The sequence below is a fragment of the Salvelinus alpinus genome, chromosome 22, assembly GCF_045679555.1.
Source record: "Salvelinus alpinus chromosome 22, SLU_Salpinus.1, whole genome shotgun sequence".
Classification (NCBI taxonomy): Eukaryota; Metazoa; Chordata; class Actinopteri; order Salmoniformes; family Salmonidae; genus Salvelinus; species Salvelinus alpinus.
This window is the reverse complement of record NC_092107.1, coordinates 3,920,232-3,937,070: the sequence shown is the minus strand read 5'-3', so window position 1 is coordinate 3,937,070 and position 16,839 is coordinate 3,920,232. Positions and strand designations below refer to the sequence as shown.

Below are 16,839 nucleotides of genomic sequence, written 5' to 3'. Positions count from 1 at the left end.
AATTTGAGCCAAAGCCTGTCACTCATTCAACCAATCCTTATCATAAATCGTTTTTAATGCATCTTGCAGGAAGAATCTCAGCACTTTCATTTCTCATCAGGAATCTCAAGGAATATTAGTCAGGCATTGAGTATGCACACCTAAAATATGCGTAATAAAGGTCCTAAAACCCACAGAGTGCCTACTGCGCATGTGTTCTCAAAGTTGCTGTTGCAGAAGGCAAATACCAGAAATAAACCACTGTTGAGCTAACAACCAAAATATCTATGTTCGATCATCTCGCTAAAATGACGTTTTCGCAAATTCCTTTCTCTTGACTTCGCAGGGAGTAAGTATTTTGCGTATTATTTGTTTTTGGTGTTTCCTTTAGAAAAAGTGTTACTTCAGTAGCCATCAGTAGCTGGCTAACGTTAGCTAGTTAGCCTAGCTGATCGCTAGCCTAGCTGATCGCTAGCAGCACAAAGAAGTGTTCAATGCTTTGTGGTGCTATGACTCGAGGTATTTAACACTAGCTTGTTAGCATTCATCATTGCTATCTACATGGCTTGCTTCTTTATTAACCGATTAACTTAGGCTACAGTTAAACGAGAAGGTAACTAGTTAAGTAACGTTACTGATTTAGAACTACAGTTCCAGGGTTATATTATACATTTGAAAAAATATATACTTTTTGCCACGCAAATATTGGCAGTACAGTAGCTAAGTAGCTAGCTAATGTTCATTTACATTTTGAATGGTCTATTGACTACTAGACAATGCTGCTCAACGATGACACCAGCTAGATAATATTTAAGAATTATCTTTGTTCATAACTAGCGAGCTAGTAATATGCAAGTCCTGGCATTCTAGATCAGAGAAGCCCTACCTAGGCTACAACCACGTTGAATGACTAGTGTTATTGATATTTACGCAATGATGCAGGGACATTTCTGGTAGACCCAGTCATCAGAATGAATATATTTATTGTAGCTACATGTCCATAATTTACAAGAACTGGTCAGCTGGATACACTAACCAGCTAAAGTGTAAGACGTATCATGCTTGCGTCATTGGGACTTCAGAATTCGGTCACATTTAGCTTCGTTACAGAACTGAAAAGGGTTCTGGGTGACAAAGCACCATTACATACATAACACAAAGCTGTTCTGCATTGCTTAGTATTGTAAACTATTGACACACCCACCTAAATGGTACCCTAGTCCCTATATAGTGTACTTCTTTTGACCAGAGCCCTATATAGTGGTGAGGAGTTTGTGTCCGGAAGGAAATTCACCATTCATTTTCTGTATTCAGGGTTCACTCAAACATCGTTTTGTTCTACTGTTGACAGTTGCCGCTGATTTTGGGATTGTATATCGATTTGCTCTCCTTAAATATAAGTCATCTGACTTATTCGTTTTAGTCTGAGTTGTTTAATCATACTTTTCGCAGCCGGTTCCTTATATCAGGGAATAAAAACTACAATCTGTTTCCTGAATTAGCCTAGTGTACATGTGCGCCCAGCTGGTGCACATGCACACTACTGTTGGCCCATGCTCGTTTTCTCTGGGTAACTAGCTGGCTAACTGAATGCTAGTTTTCATCCTCATTGCAAAACTTCATAAATACTGCACCCTCAATTGTGATTCTACCAACACAGACAGATATGTACAGTCTTGTACCCGTAACCTTTTTTTCAACTGACTATTGTAGTTGATTAAATCAGACTTTATTAATATAATGAGCTATCCAGGAATGTCATGTGGTAATTGGCACAAGAAAATTCGAGAAAATATTAGCGCTACAGATCACAATGACTATAATGAATGGCTAAATTACTTCCGGACACGAAGGGTCTTTGGAGTGCCTCTTCCTCATCACCACCCTATGGGCCTTGGTCAAAGTAGTACACTATATAGGGAAAGGGATGTAATTTGGGATGCAGACATAGAGATTGGTGAAGGCAGCTGGAGGCTCTCTAGCTGGTAGCCATCATGCAGTCTGTCCTGCTGTGCCCAGGGAAATGAGAAAAGGCATCTCCATCTTAAGCCCGCTGCTATCTCTGTCTAGCTGCAGGCAGGGTGTTTGCTGTTGAAGGCTGGGGCGCAAATGCCGGCTGATTGCTGACTGCCATTTTAGAAAGGTCACAATGTACAGGAAATGAGTCATTTTACATGGTCAATGTGGTGTGTGTGTGTGTGTCTCTCAGCATGGTGAGGAGAGCTTTTCCCATGTTGCATTAGTGGAAGTGTGACATGCTGGCCTGTCTGGCAGCATCATCAGGTGAACCTACCCCCCGATTTCTCTCCCACACGCAGATGAACACTGGACTTCAGCAATGTAAGTGTTTTTATCTGATAGAATTGAGTACTATAATATCAGAGAAATCAGTTTCCTTTTCATATTTCCACTTAATGAGTTGTATATCCTTTCCAGTCATTAGTTGAATGAATTAACTTTGGTTAGGCTAAAATTCCTTGTTCCCTCACTCTATCCTTGTTCCCATCCTAGGGGACACTACACAGAAGATGAAATCTGCCAACTATCCAACCCCAGCAGAATTGGATGCCTTTGCTAAGAAAGTCGCCAACAATCCTCTGACCATAAAGATCTTCCCCAACAGTGTCAAAGTACCACAGAGGAAGCACATCCGCCGCACTGTGAACGGGTTGGACACATCCAGCTCCAGCCAGCGCCAGAGTCCTTACCCGTCTCAGGTCAGCAGCACCAGAGCGGGCCTCCTGGCCGTCCTCTGCACTTCACCCGGCAAAGGTGTCCTCAAAGACACAGACAGCAGCCGAGCCCGTCTGCTTCCCAAACAATCCATGAACCTCCACAGCGGGCCATACGTTGCTCAGAGCACTTTAAACCTCCCCCAGCCTGTCCCCCACCTCCAGGGCATGTCTCAAACCCAGCCCCAGCCATTGGCACAGAAACAGGGCCACCCACATCCACAGCATGCTCTACAGCAGCAGCACAACATGGCTCACCCCATGACTTCACAGCCACAGAATATGCCTCAAACTTTACAGCAACAGAACATGGCCCACCCTCAAACTTTACAGCGGCAACAAAGCTTGTCCCAGCTGCAAACGGTACAGCAGAATCTGGCGCACCCGCAGAATGTCCAGCGGCAGCAGAGTTTGCCTCACACGCAGACTTTACTACAGCAGCAGCAGCAAAATCAGACTCGGCCACAAACCTTACAGCAGCAACAACAGCAGCATCTTCTTCATCCTCCGACTCTGCAGCACCAGACTCTTCCCCACCAACAAGCTTTACTACAGCAGGCTCGGGCTCAAGGTCTCCGGCACCTGTCTGACGTAGCCCAGGCCCAGCCTCCACCTAGTCTGCAACTTTCCCAGGGCCTGCAGCACCCCCACTGCCTGGCCCTGTCACAGCCTCTCCCCCAGGGCCTGCGACACCTGCCTGATGTGGCCCAGGCCCAGCCACCCAGTCTGCAACATTCCCAGGGCCTCCCCCCATCTCAGCCTCTCCCCCAGGCCTCTGGTGCCGGCCCTGGCTCCCCCTCTGCTTCCAATGCCATGCAACCCCAGCCAGGCCCCCCCTATGGCCCCAGGAAGCTGCCAGATGCAGACGTCCCACCAAACGTAACCGTATCTACCTCCACCATCCCACTGTCCATGGCGGCCGCCCTGCACCACAACCGGCCGGGCACCGACCTTAGCAGCATCGTGCACCAGATCAACCAGTTCTGCCAGGCTCGGGCCGGACTAGGCGCCACCTCAGTGTGCGAGGGCCAGATCGCCAACCCCAGCCCCATCAGCCGTAACCTCCTCATCAACGCCAGTTCCAGGGTCAACACACCCCACAACCTTGGCCTCCTTCCCTCCTGCCTGCTGGGCCACACAGAGAAAGCCCCTGGGGGGTCCCAGGGCCCTGCTGGTGCTAATGGCCTACAGCCCAACATGGCTGTTATGAACAGGATGCCACCTACTTTCCACACTGACACGAAGCAGCAGTTACAGCAGCAGCAATTACAGCAGTTACAACAGGCTCACCAGCATCAACATCAGTTACAGCAGCTCCAACAGGTTCACCAGCAGCAGCAACAACATCAGTTACAGCAGCAACATCAGCTCCAACAGCAGCAAATCCAACAGCAGCGCTCCTGGAACCAGCACCAGCTGGCTCACATGCAGCACCTGCCTGATGGAGCCCACCCCTGCAAGAACCCAAGGAGAGAAGCCCCCTCTGGGCCTGGCTTCCCTGCCAAGACCCACAACTATCCCCAAAAGCTGCTGGCCTCGCAGCCACAATCTTTCCCCATTAAACACCCATCAGACAAGACAACCCCCTCGCCCCCCGTCACCGGCCCAGCGGGCGGCATCATGCCAAGCTACACCAACGGGCGCTACTTGCAGGTTCCATGGGGCAGCGTCCTACAAGCAGCCAAAAGTGACTGTCTAGGCCCACAGGATTTGCCCATGGCCTTCCAGGGGGACCCGGCAGGGGCCTCCATAGACTGCAGCACACCAGGATCACAGTACCGACCTGGAGCCAGACCCGGGGTCCCAGACCTGGGTCAGACCAAGCTGATGCAGCAGAATGTGAATGAATACCTGTCTGGTGAGTTCCAGGCGTTCCAGCAGAACCCAGGCGCCATGGGGAAGATGCACAGGCCCCCCATGGGTAGAGCTCCAGCCCAGAGCCCAGAGCTAGGTAACAATAGAAATATCCATGCTCACCACCCAGGCTATAGATAGATATCTCTCTTCACCTCACCAGTCATGTGTTATGGTTGGTGAATGATTCAAGGTTACAATCAGGTGTAAACATGTTGTAGATATCTTGCAAGTGATCAATTGAATGTTCTCCCTAGTCGGTTGCTCCTGCTCTCAATGTTCAATCGCTGACTTATCTGTCTTTTTAAAAATGCGTCCTCAGCCCTTTAAAATGGTATCTGTTAAACCTTAGTGCCAGATGAAAGGTTTTATATTGTTATTCCAGTGATGAGGAATACTTACTCATACCACAACATGGACATCTGCTGATTGTAGTATTTTCTGGGATACGCTATTGTGATCTAGGACTAGGTAGAGAACCTAGTAGGGCTACATCCTGTCCACATAAGTGCCAGTTATGCCCAGGTTGTCATGGAACCAACCACTCCCTTTTACAGTGGCTTAAAATTGGGTTTTCTTTCCTGTCCTATGTTTACATTTACAATTATGCATCTATAAAAATTTCATATAGACATGATGGAGGATACATGCTTTTTAATGCCCCAATGAGACTAATTTGCTGAAGGGGTATTTGTGTATGCTAATATGAATCAGGTCAATGTCTAAGAGTATATTCTTACTTCAATCTCTCCCCATATACAGTAAGGTAATGCTCCAGCCATTGTGTCCTGCCCTCTTGTGTATGGTAAGGCCTTAAGACGGAGTGCTTTTGAAGTCATTTTTAATTGTTTTATTTTATCCGTACCTTGTGCTGTTACTTTAATTGTCTCTACTTGAATTTCACCGGTGACGTTTTCAGTATGATGACTTGGAGAATCAAAATGTTATGCTAAACAATTACAAAAGGAACATAAGCTCACTTCTGGAAAAACATTAAATGTCTTTGAATAATGTGAACCCTGTAGAATCAATCCCTTGATCTTGAGAGGAATTATCTGTGTGCGCAAAGACCAAATTGATCACTTGCAAGTACAACTGAACATACCAGGAGGTTAATTTGCTACTTTGTTTCACCACTATACACTACTGTAAACAATTCATTGTGGATCTTTGCCTGTCTGTGGGGGTTGTGGTAAGCTGAGGGGTATCCTACGAAGCAGGTTTGAGGAGTTAGAGAGGTAACTTTGGTCAACTGAGTTCAACTCGGGATAACCGGTCATACGAAAGTGGCTCACCTTTTAGCCAGGTAAATCTCTGGCAACGAATCCTTCAGAACTAACCTGCGTTGGGGAAGGCTAACTCACGGCTAACTCCACTTACACTGAATGAAATGACTGAGCCACGAGTGGAGGACCAACAGAGTTAGATTTCCACCATCTTGCAAAGATAGCGTCATGATCCCTTTCATTTGAGGAAGATTAGTGATTTAAATATTTAATACATTTTGTTTGTCTTAGAGTAATGTTAAAATATATCACATTACATATTTGGTAATGACAATGCATTTTATACTTCACACCCAGTAACACTTTTAATAACTTAATAAAATTGTATCGATAGGAGTGGGGGAAAAGGTCCTTGTGGTTGTTCATTGATAAGCGCACCAAGTTGGCATCAACGATAAGTAATAAAGATGGTGCTTCTAAAAGCCCATTTCATACCATAGTCTGTGGAATTTGAAAGATTTTATTTTGATTTCACCACAAATGAAAATGTGGCACTGACTCGCCCATGGATTGATGTTTCAGCCATGTGCGACACACGTGCAGTTACTACACTACCCTACCCTGCGGATGAGCAATATCCACCTTCGTAGTACGAATAAGAGCTGGATTGTGACGCTAACGGATTCTGGCTAGCTTTAGAAAACCCTAAGTAGATCTAGCTTGCTTCGTAGGATACGCCTGTCCTTCACTTGCTAGCCTAACCCTAATTGTATATTGTCTCTGTACTACCCAGAAAGAAGAACTGAGATCCAGTTCTTTTAAATGCAGGTTACCTCATGCTAGTAGATGGGTCTAGCCATAGAAATATAATTACTTCTTATTCTAGTAATTGTATTTCTATGGGTCTAGCATGCTGCATTTTCCCTCAGTTTAGCTTGGGTAACGGCTTACTTTTGTGATGGCCCCACATTCCTCCTCCCTGATAACTCTTGAAAAAAAGCCTTAAAATGTTGTATTAGTTACCCTCGACACCTTAAATGTTGTATGACTTACCATGCTGGATTTCCTCAAACTGCATGGTGTAGAATCCTATATTGAAAATAGTTATGATACTAGCAATTGTTTCTGCATATGTTTTCATTTAAGGACACTGTTAAATTGCTTAGTAAAAATCCTCCTTTAATGGATGAATAGTATTTAGCAGAGTTTTATAGGTGTGTGTGGCACTGGGCTGTAACTATGGTCTTCAGACTACGTTTCTTTAGTTGTTTCTATGTGACAAATAGCCTTCAGTAATTTAGATCTTAGCTAATTTATTTCCTTGATCACTGCATTCTGAAGTCATAGGTGTTTCCTCATAGGTGCCATAGGTAAAGCATATCATCAGACACAAAACAATGCAAACTGACGTCTCACAATTAGCTGCATTCAGTAAGAGATGGAAAAGTCTTAAGTCATTTTATGTAGCCTTAAAGGTGCTACACATAGGATTTTGCATTGTCATTTCATAAAATGGCCATAATATATCTGCAGTAATAGTGGAATGATATCGTTTCATAGTATTACATACCTGCCCAATTAGCTGTGATATTCGTCTCCCGCCAGAGCAACATGTTGTTGAAATGGGAAAGCTGTTTTGACTAGCTGTGTTATTTAGTGGAAATTGGGTCAAGCGGCCAATGTAAAAAAATCGCTCCGTAATTTCCTGTTGTATTTCAGTTGTATGTCAGAAAACAAGCACTGAATAGTGTAGGGAATCATTGTACCATCTAAATCTGTGAAATATATTTTCAATAACAAAAAATATATATCGTTTTTACAGCTGTTTTGAAGCTGGTGGACCAAAACCGAAATTAAAAGGCTCAAGCGTGAGTCTCCATGTTAGGGGAAATGGGTTGCGGGAGAGGGTAGATTTTGTTTTGGAAGTAGCCTAGTGCTGTTGCAATTCACAGAGCTTCCGGGTAGAATTTGTCCCCTATGTGTAGGACCTTTAATCTTATGGATTGAGCTTTCTTCCCTGAGGGCGGTAGCTAGATTCTGTTGTTTGGCTCTTACTACTGTTGTGTGCCTGGCCCTTGAAGCTGCTAATGAATTCAAGTCTGAACACACAATTGTGTGTGTGTGTGTGTGTGTATAGTAATGATGTATGGGTTGTACTAGTGGAATAAAGGTTACTATTTATACTGTTGTCATGGATTTTTGAAATGCGAGATGGTAAATCTTTGCAGTGGAAATGGACCAACTGTTGCTACAGTGAACCAAGCAATGTACCTGTCGTTACATTTTAGCTGATTTGACCTGTTTAATGTTGTACAGCTCGAGAAAATCAGGTTTACAGTTACTATTTCAAATGAAGTGCCTCCACTGGATTTAATATGGAATGTGTGTGTGCGCGAGAGAGAGAAAGGGTGTGAAGCATAGCCTAGGTGCTTGTGCACACTACACAGTGGTGCACTTCTATCCATTGTTGGGGGCCCAAGCTTCTAACTGTAACTACTGATACTAGACAGAAGTCCGTTCTCACGTGCCACAATGTTTCCAGACACTGTTAGGAGTATGAATGGTTGCTACTGAACCACTGACCAAAGTCACCAAGCTTTCCCCACCACCATGGCCCAAAGCTTAGATACAGGCTGTGTCCGAAATGGCACTCTATTCGCTCTATAGTGTATGACTTGACCTAGGGTACTATTTAGAAAATAGGGGGCCATTTTGGACACAAACATTCTTTAGGCAGGTTGGATTGAATTAAGTTTAATGACTCATGCTATTTTAAGGTGGTGACAAAAGTTGTCTACCTTCCTCTAGACAGTTGTAGGAACAGCATGTGGGACTGTGATGACTAAATTGTGCTTGTGAGAGAGAGTTTCTGCTCCATATAAGTGGAAATGTGACATGAATGGCAGTGGTTGGGGAAGCTCATGTTTCTCTACTTTGTAGAATTGTGTTATTCCAGTTTGCCTATCCTTCAGAAACTATGCCTTGCACAAACATTCTCCCCTAACCAAAATAAAGTTTGCATTTGCAAAACCGATTCTGTTTATTTTATTTGTAACAGCAAGGCTTGAGGTGATACGTATGAAATTGAATTTTCAAATGATATACAGTGAGTCATTCTAAACATGTACAGTGCATTCAGAAAGTACTCAGACTGACGTTTTCCACATTTTGTTACATTAGTCTTTTTCTAAAATGTATTAAATTGTCCCCCCCACCCTCAATCTACACATAATACCCCATAATGACAAAGTAAAAACAAACTGATATCACATTTACATAAGTATTCAGATGCTTTACTCAGTGCTTTGTTGAAGCACCTTTGGCAGCGATTACAGCTTCAAGTCTTTTTGGGTGAGACGCTACAAGCTTGGCACACCTGTATTTAGGGAGTTTCTCCCATTCTACTTTGCAGATATTCTCAAACTCAGTCAGGTTGGATGGGGAGCGTCACTGCACAGCTATTTTCAGGTCTCTCCAGAGATGTTAGATCGGGTTCAAGTCCGGGCTCTGGCTGGGCCACTCGAGGACATTAAGAGACTTGTCCCAAAGCCACTCCTGCATTGTCTTGGCTGTGTGCTTAGGGATGTTGTCCTGTTGGAATGTGAACCATCGCCCCAATAATAACGGTGGGTTAACTGCCTTGTTCAGGGGCAGAACGACAGATTTTTACCATGTCAGCTCGGGGATTCAATCTTGCAACCTTACAGTTAACTAGTCCAACGCTCAAACCACCTGCCTCTCATTGCACTCCACGAGGAGACTGCCTGTTACGCGAATGCAGAAAGAAGCCAAGGTAAGTTGCTAGCTAGCATTAAACTTATATTATAAAAAACAATCAATCATAATCACTAGTTAACTACACATGGTTGACGATATTACTAGTTTATCTAGCGTGTCCTGCGTTGCATATAATCGATGCAGTGCGCATTCACGGAAAAAGGACTGTCGTTGCTCCAACGTGTACCTAACCATAAACATCAATGCCTTTCTTAAAATCAATACACAGAAGTATATATTTTTAAACCTGCATATTTAGCTAAAAGAAATCCAGGTTAGCAGGCAATATTAACCAGGTAAATTGTGTCACTTCTCTTGTGTTCATTGCACACAGAGTCAGGGTATATGCGATAATTATAAACGTTTTGTTATCGAAATGATAGTTTCCGTATTCGACCATATTAATGACCAAAGGCTCGTATTTCTGTGTGTTATGTTATAATTAAGTCTATGATTTGATAGAGCAGTCTGACTGAGCGATGGTAGGCAGCAGCAGGCTCGTAAGCATTCATTCAAACAGCACTTTCGTGCGTTTTGCCAGCAGCTCTTCACTGTGCTTCAAGCATTGCGCTGTTTATGACTTCAAGCCTATCAACTCCAGAGATTAGGCTGGTGTAACCGATGTGAAATGGCTAGCTAGTTAGCGGGGTGCGCGCTAATACCGTTTCAAACGTCACTCGCTCTGAGACTTAGGAGTAGTTGTTCCCCTTGCTCTGCATGGGTAACGCTGCTTCGAGGGTGGCTGTTGTCGATGTGTTCCTCGTTCGTGCCAAGGTAGGAGCAAGGAGAGGGACGGAAGCTATACTGTTCCACTGGCAATACTAAAGTGCCTATAAGAACATCCAATAGTCAAAGGTATATGGAATACAAATGGTATAGAGAGAAATAGTCCTATAAATACTATATTACCTAAAACCTCTTACCTTGGAATATTGAAGTCTCATGTTAAAAGGAACTACCAGCTTTCATATGTTCTCATGTTCTGAGCAAGGAACTTAAACGTTAGCTTTTTTACATGGCACATATTGGACTTTTACTTTCTTCTCCAACACTTTGTTTTTGCATTATTTAAACCAAATTGAACAGGTTTGATTATTTGAGGCTAAATGAATTTTTATTGATGTATTATATTAAGTTAAAATAAGTGTTCATTCAGTATTGTTGTAATTGTCATTATTACAAATAAATAAATAAAAATCGTCCGATTAATCGGTATCGGCTTTTTTTGGTCCTCCAATAATCGGTATCGGCGTTGAAAAATCATAATCGGTCGACCTCTAGTTGTGGCCCTGATAGATGAGTCCCCGTCATGGGAATTGGACACTGGCCAGAAATAGACCACCATCATGTCCACATTCACGTACGGGGTCGGTGGTTCAAGAAAACACTACAAGAAACCAACCTTCAACAACCTCCAGTTTACCACCCTGGAACTGTTCAAGTTCACCACTGGCATGGGAGACCTGAAGTTCACAGAGCAGATCCAGTACAAAGAGGTGTGTACATGGGACCTGTATTGTGAGACTTTTATTACATTTTTTATGAGCTGGGTTTGTGCTCATTTTGTTATTATATTTTTGTACTTTTATTTTTTTTATTGAAGACATTGAGTAATCATTCACAGTGCAGGCTGTAAAAAGTAAGTGAACCTCTGTGTTAACGACTTCTCCAAAAGCTATTTGGAGTCAGTTGTTTCAATTAAGGAGATGATTGGAGGTGCGGGTTTCACAGGTGCCCTGCCCTTTAAATAAAGACACACAAAGCCTGGTTACTGACAAATCTGTTCTTCTCCAGAAAGAGATTCTCCATTCTCCATATATTTTGTTGCTTTGACAAAGTAATTTCTGAAGACTATTATTTAATTAAATAATACATCATATTTAACCATGTTGTTGTTATGTTGTGTTGCTACCATGCTGTGTTGTCATGTGTTGCTGCCTTGCTATGTTGTTGTCTTAGGTCTCTCTTTATGTAGTGTTGTGTTGTCTCTCTTGTTGTGATGTGTGTTTTGTTCTATATTTATATTGTATTTATTTTGTCTTTTTAATACCAGGCCCCCGTCCCCGCAGGAGGCTTTTTGGTAGGCCGTCATTGTAAATAATAATTTGTTCTTAACTGACTTGCCTAGTTAAATAAAGGTTAATTAAATAAAAAATATAATAATAATAATGTGATTAGTGATTTATTCATATATGTCCCTCATTTTAAGGTCTACCCTATTACGTGACCTAAACAGTCATTTTAATATGTTGAAACTATTATTTGTAAGATATCTTTTTCAAAAGAAACATTGAACATCTAATAGTCAAATCATAGTGTAAAAGCAAGTGAGCTAGTTCTACTCTTTTTGGCAATTTTCTGGTGTTTTGTGGTGGAAAACTGAGCGGGTCGAGGAAAACACATCAACCCTGTTACCCATAGATAGACAGACTAGAATTGTTTTAACAATGTAATTTTTTGGGTGAAGCTTGTATTCAATTGCCACTCCCGGTTGCACACAAGCTTCCACTCCCCCATCACGAGGGGATTTATGTCTGATTTAAGAAGAAATCTTCAACCCTGTTACTTTATTTGGCACTTACTATAGTATATTTTTTTATTTAATGCCTTCAGATGTGAAAACATGTTTTTTATGAAGTTGAACATTTGCTCTTTATGTTAAAATTAGGTGAAATCAAACATTTTTGTTTTACCATGTTACACTTCTCAAAAGGCACTGAATTGGTGGAACGAATCATATAATCATTGAATCCAACTTAAAAATGTAATATTTACATGTCAAAATTATTTCACTAGAGTATTAGAGCAAGTTGATCCAGACGAGGGCCAGAGAAAGAACCTGTGGTCCCATGTTGGCTGAACGTCTGCTTCTTTCTGTACCAGCAACTCCACGTTTAGTCTTCTTCTTCGGTGGGGTTTATCGGCGGTAGGCATCCAACATTATGGTGCATTACCGCCATCTACTGTACTGGAGTGTGGATCAGACACAAGGTGAAACTAAATCCTACCTGCCAGCCCCGTTGCGCTTAAGAAATATAAAATATTCCAGACTATATCTAATGAGGTTCTACTCAATATACTCCTGTATCCCCTTGTCCCTCATACTAGATCTCAGCCTCTCAATTCTCCTCTCATTCGCCCCCCCCCCCTTCACAGGAGAGTCAGACAAAGTTCTACAGACTGTTGACATCTAGTGGAAGCCGTAGGAAGTGAATACTCATTCATATCTCGCTGTGATTTCAATGGGATCTTGGTTGAAACTCGACCAGCCTCAGAATTTCCACTTCCTGTTTGGATTTTTTCTCAGTTTGCCTGCCATATGAGTTCTGTTATACTCACAGACATAATTCAAACAGTTTTAGAAACTTCAGAGTGTTTTCTATCCAATACTAATAATGATATGCATATATTAGCAACTATGACTGAGGAGCAGGCCGTTTACTCTGGGCACCTTTCATCCAAGCTACTCAATACTCCCCCTGCAGCCATAAGAAGTTAAAGACCAATGATCTGACACTGGAGAAATCAATCAAATGTATTTATAAAGCCCTTTTTACATCAGCCGATGTCACAAAGTGCTATGCAGAAACCCAGCCTAAAAACCCCAAACAGCAAGCAATGCAGATGTAGAAGCACGGTGACTAGAAAAAACTCCCTAGAAAGGCAGGAACCTAGGAAGAAACCTAGAGAGGAACCAGGCTCTGAGGGGTGGCCAGTCCTCTTCTGGCTGTGCCAGGTGATAATTAAAACAGTACATGGCCAAGATGTTCAAACGTTCATAGATGACCAGCAGGGTCAAATAATAGTAGTCACAGTGGTTGTAGAGGGTGCAACAGGTCAGCACCTCAGGAGTAAATGTCAGTTGGCTTTTCATAGCCGATCATTCAGAGTTAGAGTCAGCAGGTGCGGTAGAGAGAGAGTCGAAAACAGCAGATCCGGGACAAGGTAGCACATCCGGTAAACAGGTCAGGGTTCCATAGCCGCAGGCAGAACAGTTGAAAGTGGAGCAGCAAGGAGTCATCAGGCATGGTCCTAGGGCTCAGGTCGAGAGAGAGAGAGACACGAACCCGAGGGCGGTGCCAACCCGGACAGGAAGATCACGTCAGAGATTCAACCCACTCAAGTGACACACCCCTCCTAGGGACGGCATTGAAGAGCACCAGTAAGCCAGTGACTCAGCCCCCGTAATAGGGTTAGAGGCAGAGAATCCCAGTGGAGAGAGGGGAACCAGCCAGGCAGAGACAGCAAGTGGTTTGTCGCTCCAGTGCCTTTCCATTCACCTTCACACCCTTGGGCCAGACTACACTCAATCATAGGCCCTACTGAAGATATGAGTCTTCAATAAAGACTTAAAGATCGAGACCGAGTCTGCGTCTCTGATATGGATAGGCAGACCATTCCATAAAAATGGAGCTCTATAGGAGAAAGCCCTGCCTCCAGCTGTTTGCTTAGAAATTCTAGGGACAATAAGGAGGCCTGCGTCTTGTGACCGTAGCGTATGTGTAGGTATGTACGGCAGGACCAAATCGGAAAGATACATGGGCTGGCTCCAATCTAATGCTTTGTAGGTTAGCAGTAAAACCTTGAAATCAGCCCTAGCCTTAACAGGAAGAGGCTACCACTGGAGTAATATGATCAAATGGTTTGGTTCTAGTCAAGATTCTAGCAGCCGTGATTAGCACCAACTGAAGTTTTTTTAGTGCTTAATCCGGGTAGCCAGAAAGTAGAGCATTGCAGTAGTCTAATCTAGAAGGAACAAAAGCATGGATACATTATTCCTGCATAATGTTTGGACAGAAAGTTTCAGATTCTTGCAATGTTACGTAGATGGAAAAAAGCTGTCCTTGAAACAGTCTTGATATGTTCGTCAAAAGAGAGATCAGGGTCCAGAGTAAGGCCGAGGTCCTTTACAGTTTTATTTGAGAAGACTGTACAACCATCAATATTAATTGTCAGATCCAACAGAAGATCTTTGTTTCTTGGGACCTAGAACAAGCATCTCTGTTTTGTCCGAGTTAAAAAGTAAAACATTTGCCAACATCCACTTCCTTATGTCTGAAACACATGCTTCCAGGGAGGGCAAAAATTGGGGCTTCACCATCTTTCATAGAAATGTACAGCTGTGTATCGTCTGCATAGCAGTGAAAGTTAACATTATGTTTCCAAATGACATCACCAAGAGGTAAAATATATAGTGAAAACAATAGAGGTCCTAAATTGGAACCTTGAGGAACACTGGAATTTACAGTTTGTCAGAGGACAAACCATCCACAGAGACAAACTAAGATCTTGCCGACATATAAGATCTAAACCATGCCAGAACTTGTCCGTGTAGATCAATTTGGGTTTCCAATCTCTCCAAAAGAATGTGGTGATCGATGGTATCAAAAGCAGCACTAAGGTCTAGGAGCACGAGGACAGATGCAGAGCCTTGGTCTGACGCCATTATAAGGTAATTTACCACCTTCACGAGTGCAGTCTCAGTGCTTTGATGGGGTCTAAAACCAGACTGAAGCGTTTCGCATACATTGTTAGTCTTCAGGAAGGCAGTGAGTTGCTGCGTGTTATGTATGTACGCCTCTTGGAGGAGGGAACACAACACCCCGCTTGATCGCAACTCCCTGTGGAGTGACAAAAGTATGTGATCGTAGGTGCGGGGAACGAAGACAGAAGCGGAGAAAAATACTGTTTACAGTTTATTATTCCTAACACACAGTAATGTGGGGAAAAGGGTCTGGACGGAACCAAAGCAAAGAAAGTTAAAGTTAAGGAATCCCCTCTCCTACCTTACCTGCCTTCCCACCTAACCTTTAGCACCACCTGACGCGCTAACCAAAATACAGAGGGTGGTCCGCCCAGGTCTTACCTAGTGTGCATAGACAGATTAAATACTACGGGTTATGTATGCTCGCGGGCTTCTTGCCTAAACACTCCCAAGGTGTGTTCCCCTTCCCCCCTGGGAACAAGTGAAACACAGAACAATTTACCAATACTCTAAGTGTGAAATTTCAATAACCACAAACACTAAATCCTATTGTCATACACATACCTCTGAAGGAGCGGCTACAAAATAATATCAAAAAACGTTCACTGACCAACAACCAACACAGGACATAAAAATAAGCTCTCCTCTCTGACGAAGGAACACTGGCTTTTACCAAGCTGGAGAAGGAGTTGGTACTTGAAGAAACAGCTGTATCCCCTGACGAGAGGGAGGGGTCAGAGCTCCAATCAGCAATGGGGCCGACCAAAAGCTGCTTTAGGAATCCAGGAAGCCATTTCCTCAAACCCACAACACAGAAACTGGGGAACGTAACACTGCGCAACAGATTTTTATAAAATGTTTGAGAAGAATGGGAGATTTGATATAGGCCGATAGTTTTTTATATTTTATGGGTCAAGGTTTGGCTTTTTCAAGAGGCTTTATTACTGCCACTTTTAGTGAGTTTGGTACACATCCGGTGGATAGGGAGCCATTTATTATGTTCTACATAGGAGGGCCAAGCACAGGAAGCAACTCTTTCAGTAGTTTAGTTGGAATAGGGTCCAGTATGCAGCTTGAAGGTTTAGAGGCTATTACTATTTTCATCAATGTGTCAAGAGATATAGTATTAAAACACTTGAGTGTCTCCCTTGATCCTAGGTCCTGGCAGTGTTGTGCAGACTCAGGACAATTGAGCTTTAGAGAAATACGCTGTCATTTGCTTTCTAATGATCATGATCTTTTCTTCAAAGAAGTTCATGAATGTATCACTGCTGAAGTGAAAGCCATCCTCACTTGGGGATTGCTGCTTTTTAGTTAGCTTTGCGACAGTATCAAAAATGTATTTTGGAGTGTTATTATTTTCCTCAATTAAGTTGGAAAAATAGGATGATCGAGCAGCAGTGAGGGCTCTTCGATACTGCACGGTACTGTCTTTCCAAGCTGATCGGAAGACTTCCAGTTTGGTGTAGCGCCATTTCCGTTCCAATTTTCTGGAAGCTTGCTTCAGGGCTCGGGTATTTAATGTATATGTTACCCTTCCAATTAACTTATCATATAAACTACAACACGAAAGTACTGTTTACTTCACATTTAATCATGTCAGCACAGGTAACAGCCGTTTTCTTTAGTTTTTCATTCTTACTCTTCCCAATTCGCTTAAACTATATTTATTTATTTCCCATGGGCTTCACCAGAGTACCCCCTAGTGGCTGGAATACAACTGTATTAAGCCCCTTACATATACCAGGGAGCTAGTTTATTATGACAAATGTTTGTTTTTAGGGGT

At 43.0% G+C, this 16,839-nt stretch overlaps 1 protein-coding gene across 1 annotated transcript; it reads left to right on the top strand.

Moving 5' to 3' along the window:
* The first annotated feature begins 197 nt into the window (after nucleotides 1-197).
* On the top strand, nucleotides 198-5,582 carry LOC139548815 (protein FAM222B-like). Its single transcript, XM_071358675.1, has 3 exons — nucleotides 198-328; nucleotides 2,189-2,319; nucleotides 2,491-5,582. Exons 2-3 carry the CDS (start codon nucleotides 2,235-2,237, stop codon nucleotides 4,704-4,706), a joined length of 2,301 nt encoding a protein of 766 aa, XP_071214776.1. The 5' UTR covers nucleotides 198-328; nucleotides 2,189-2,234; the 3' UTR covers nucleotides 4,707-5,582.
* The last annotated feature ends 11,257 nt before the right edge of the window (nucleotides 5,583-16,839 follow it).

Coding starts and splice junctions, on each gene's coding strand:
- LOC139548815 (XM_071358675.1), top strand. CDS start 2,235: ATGCTGGCCTGTCTGGCAGCATCATCAGGTGAACCTACCCCCCGATTT. Junction 2,320..2,490: donor GAACACTGGACTTCAGCAAT/GTAAGTGTTTTT, acceptor TTCCCATCCTAG/GGGACACTACACAGAAGATG.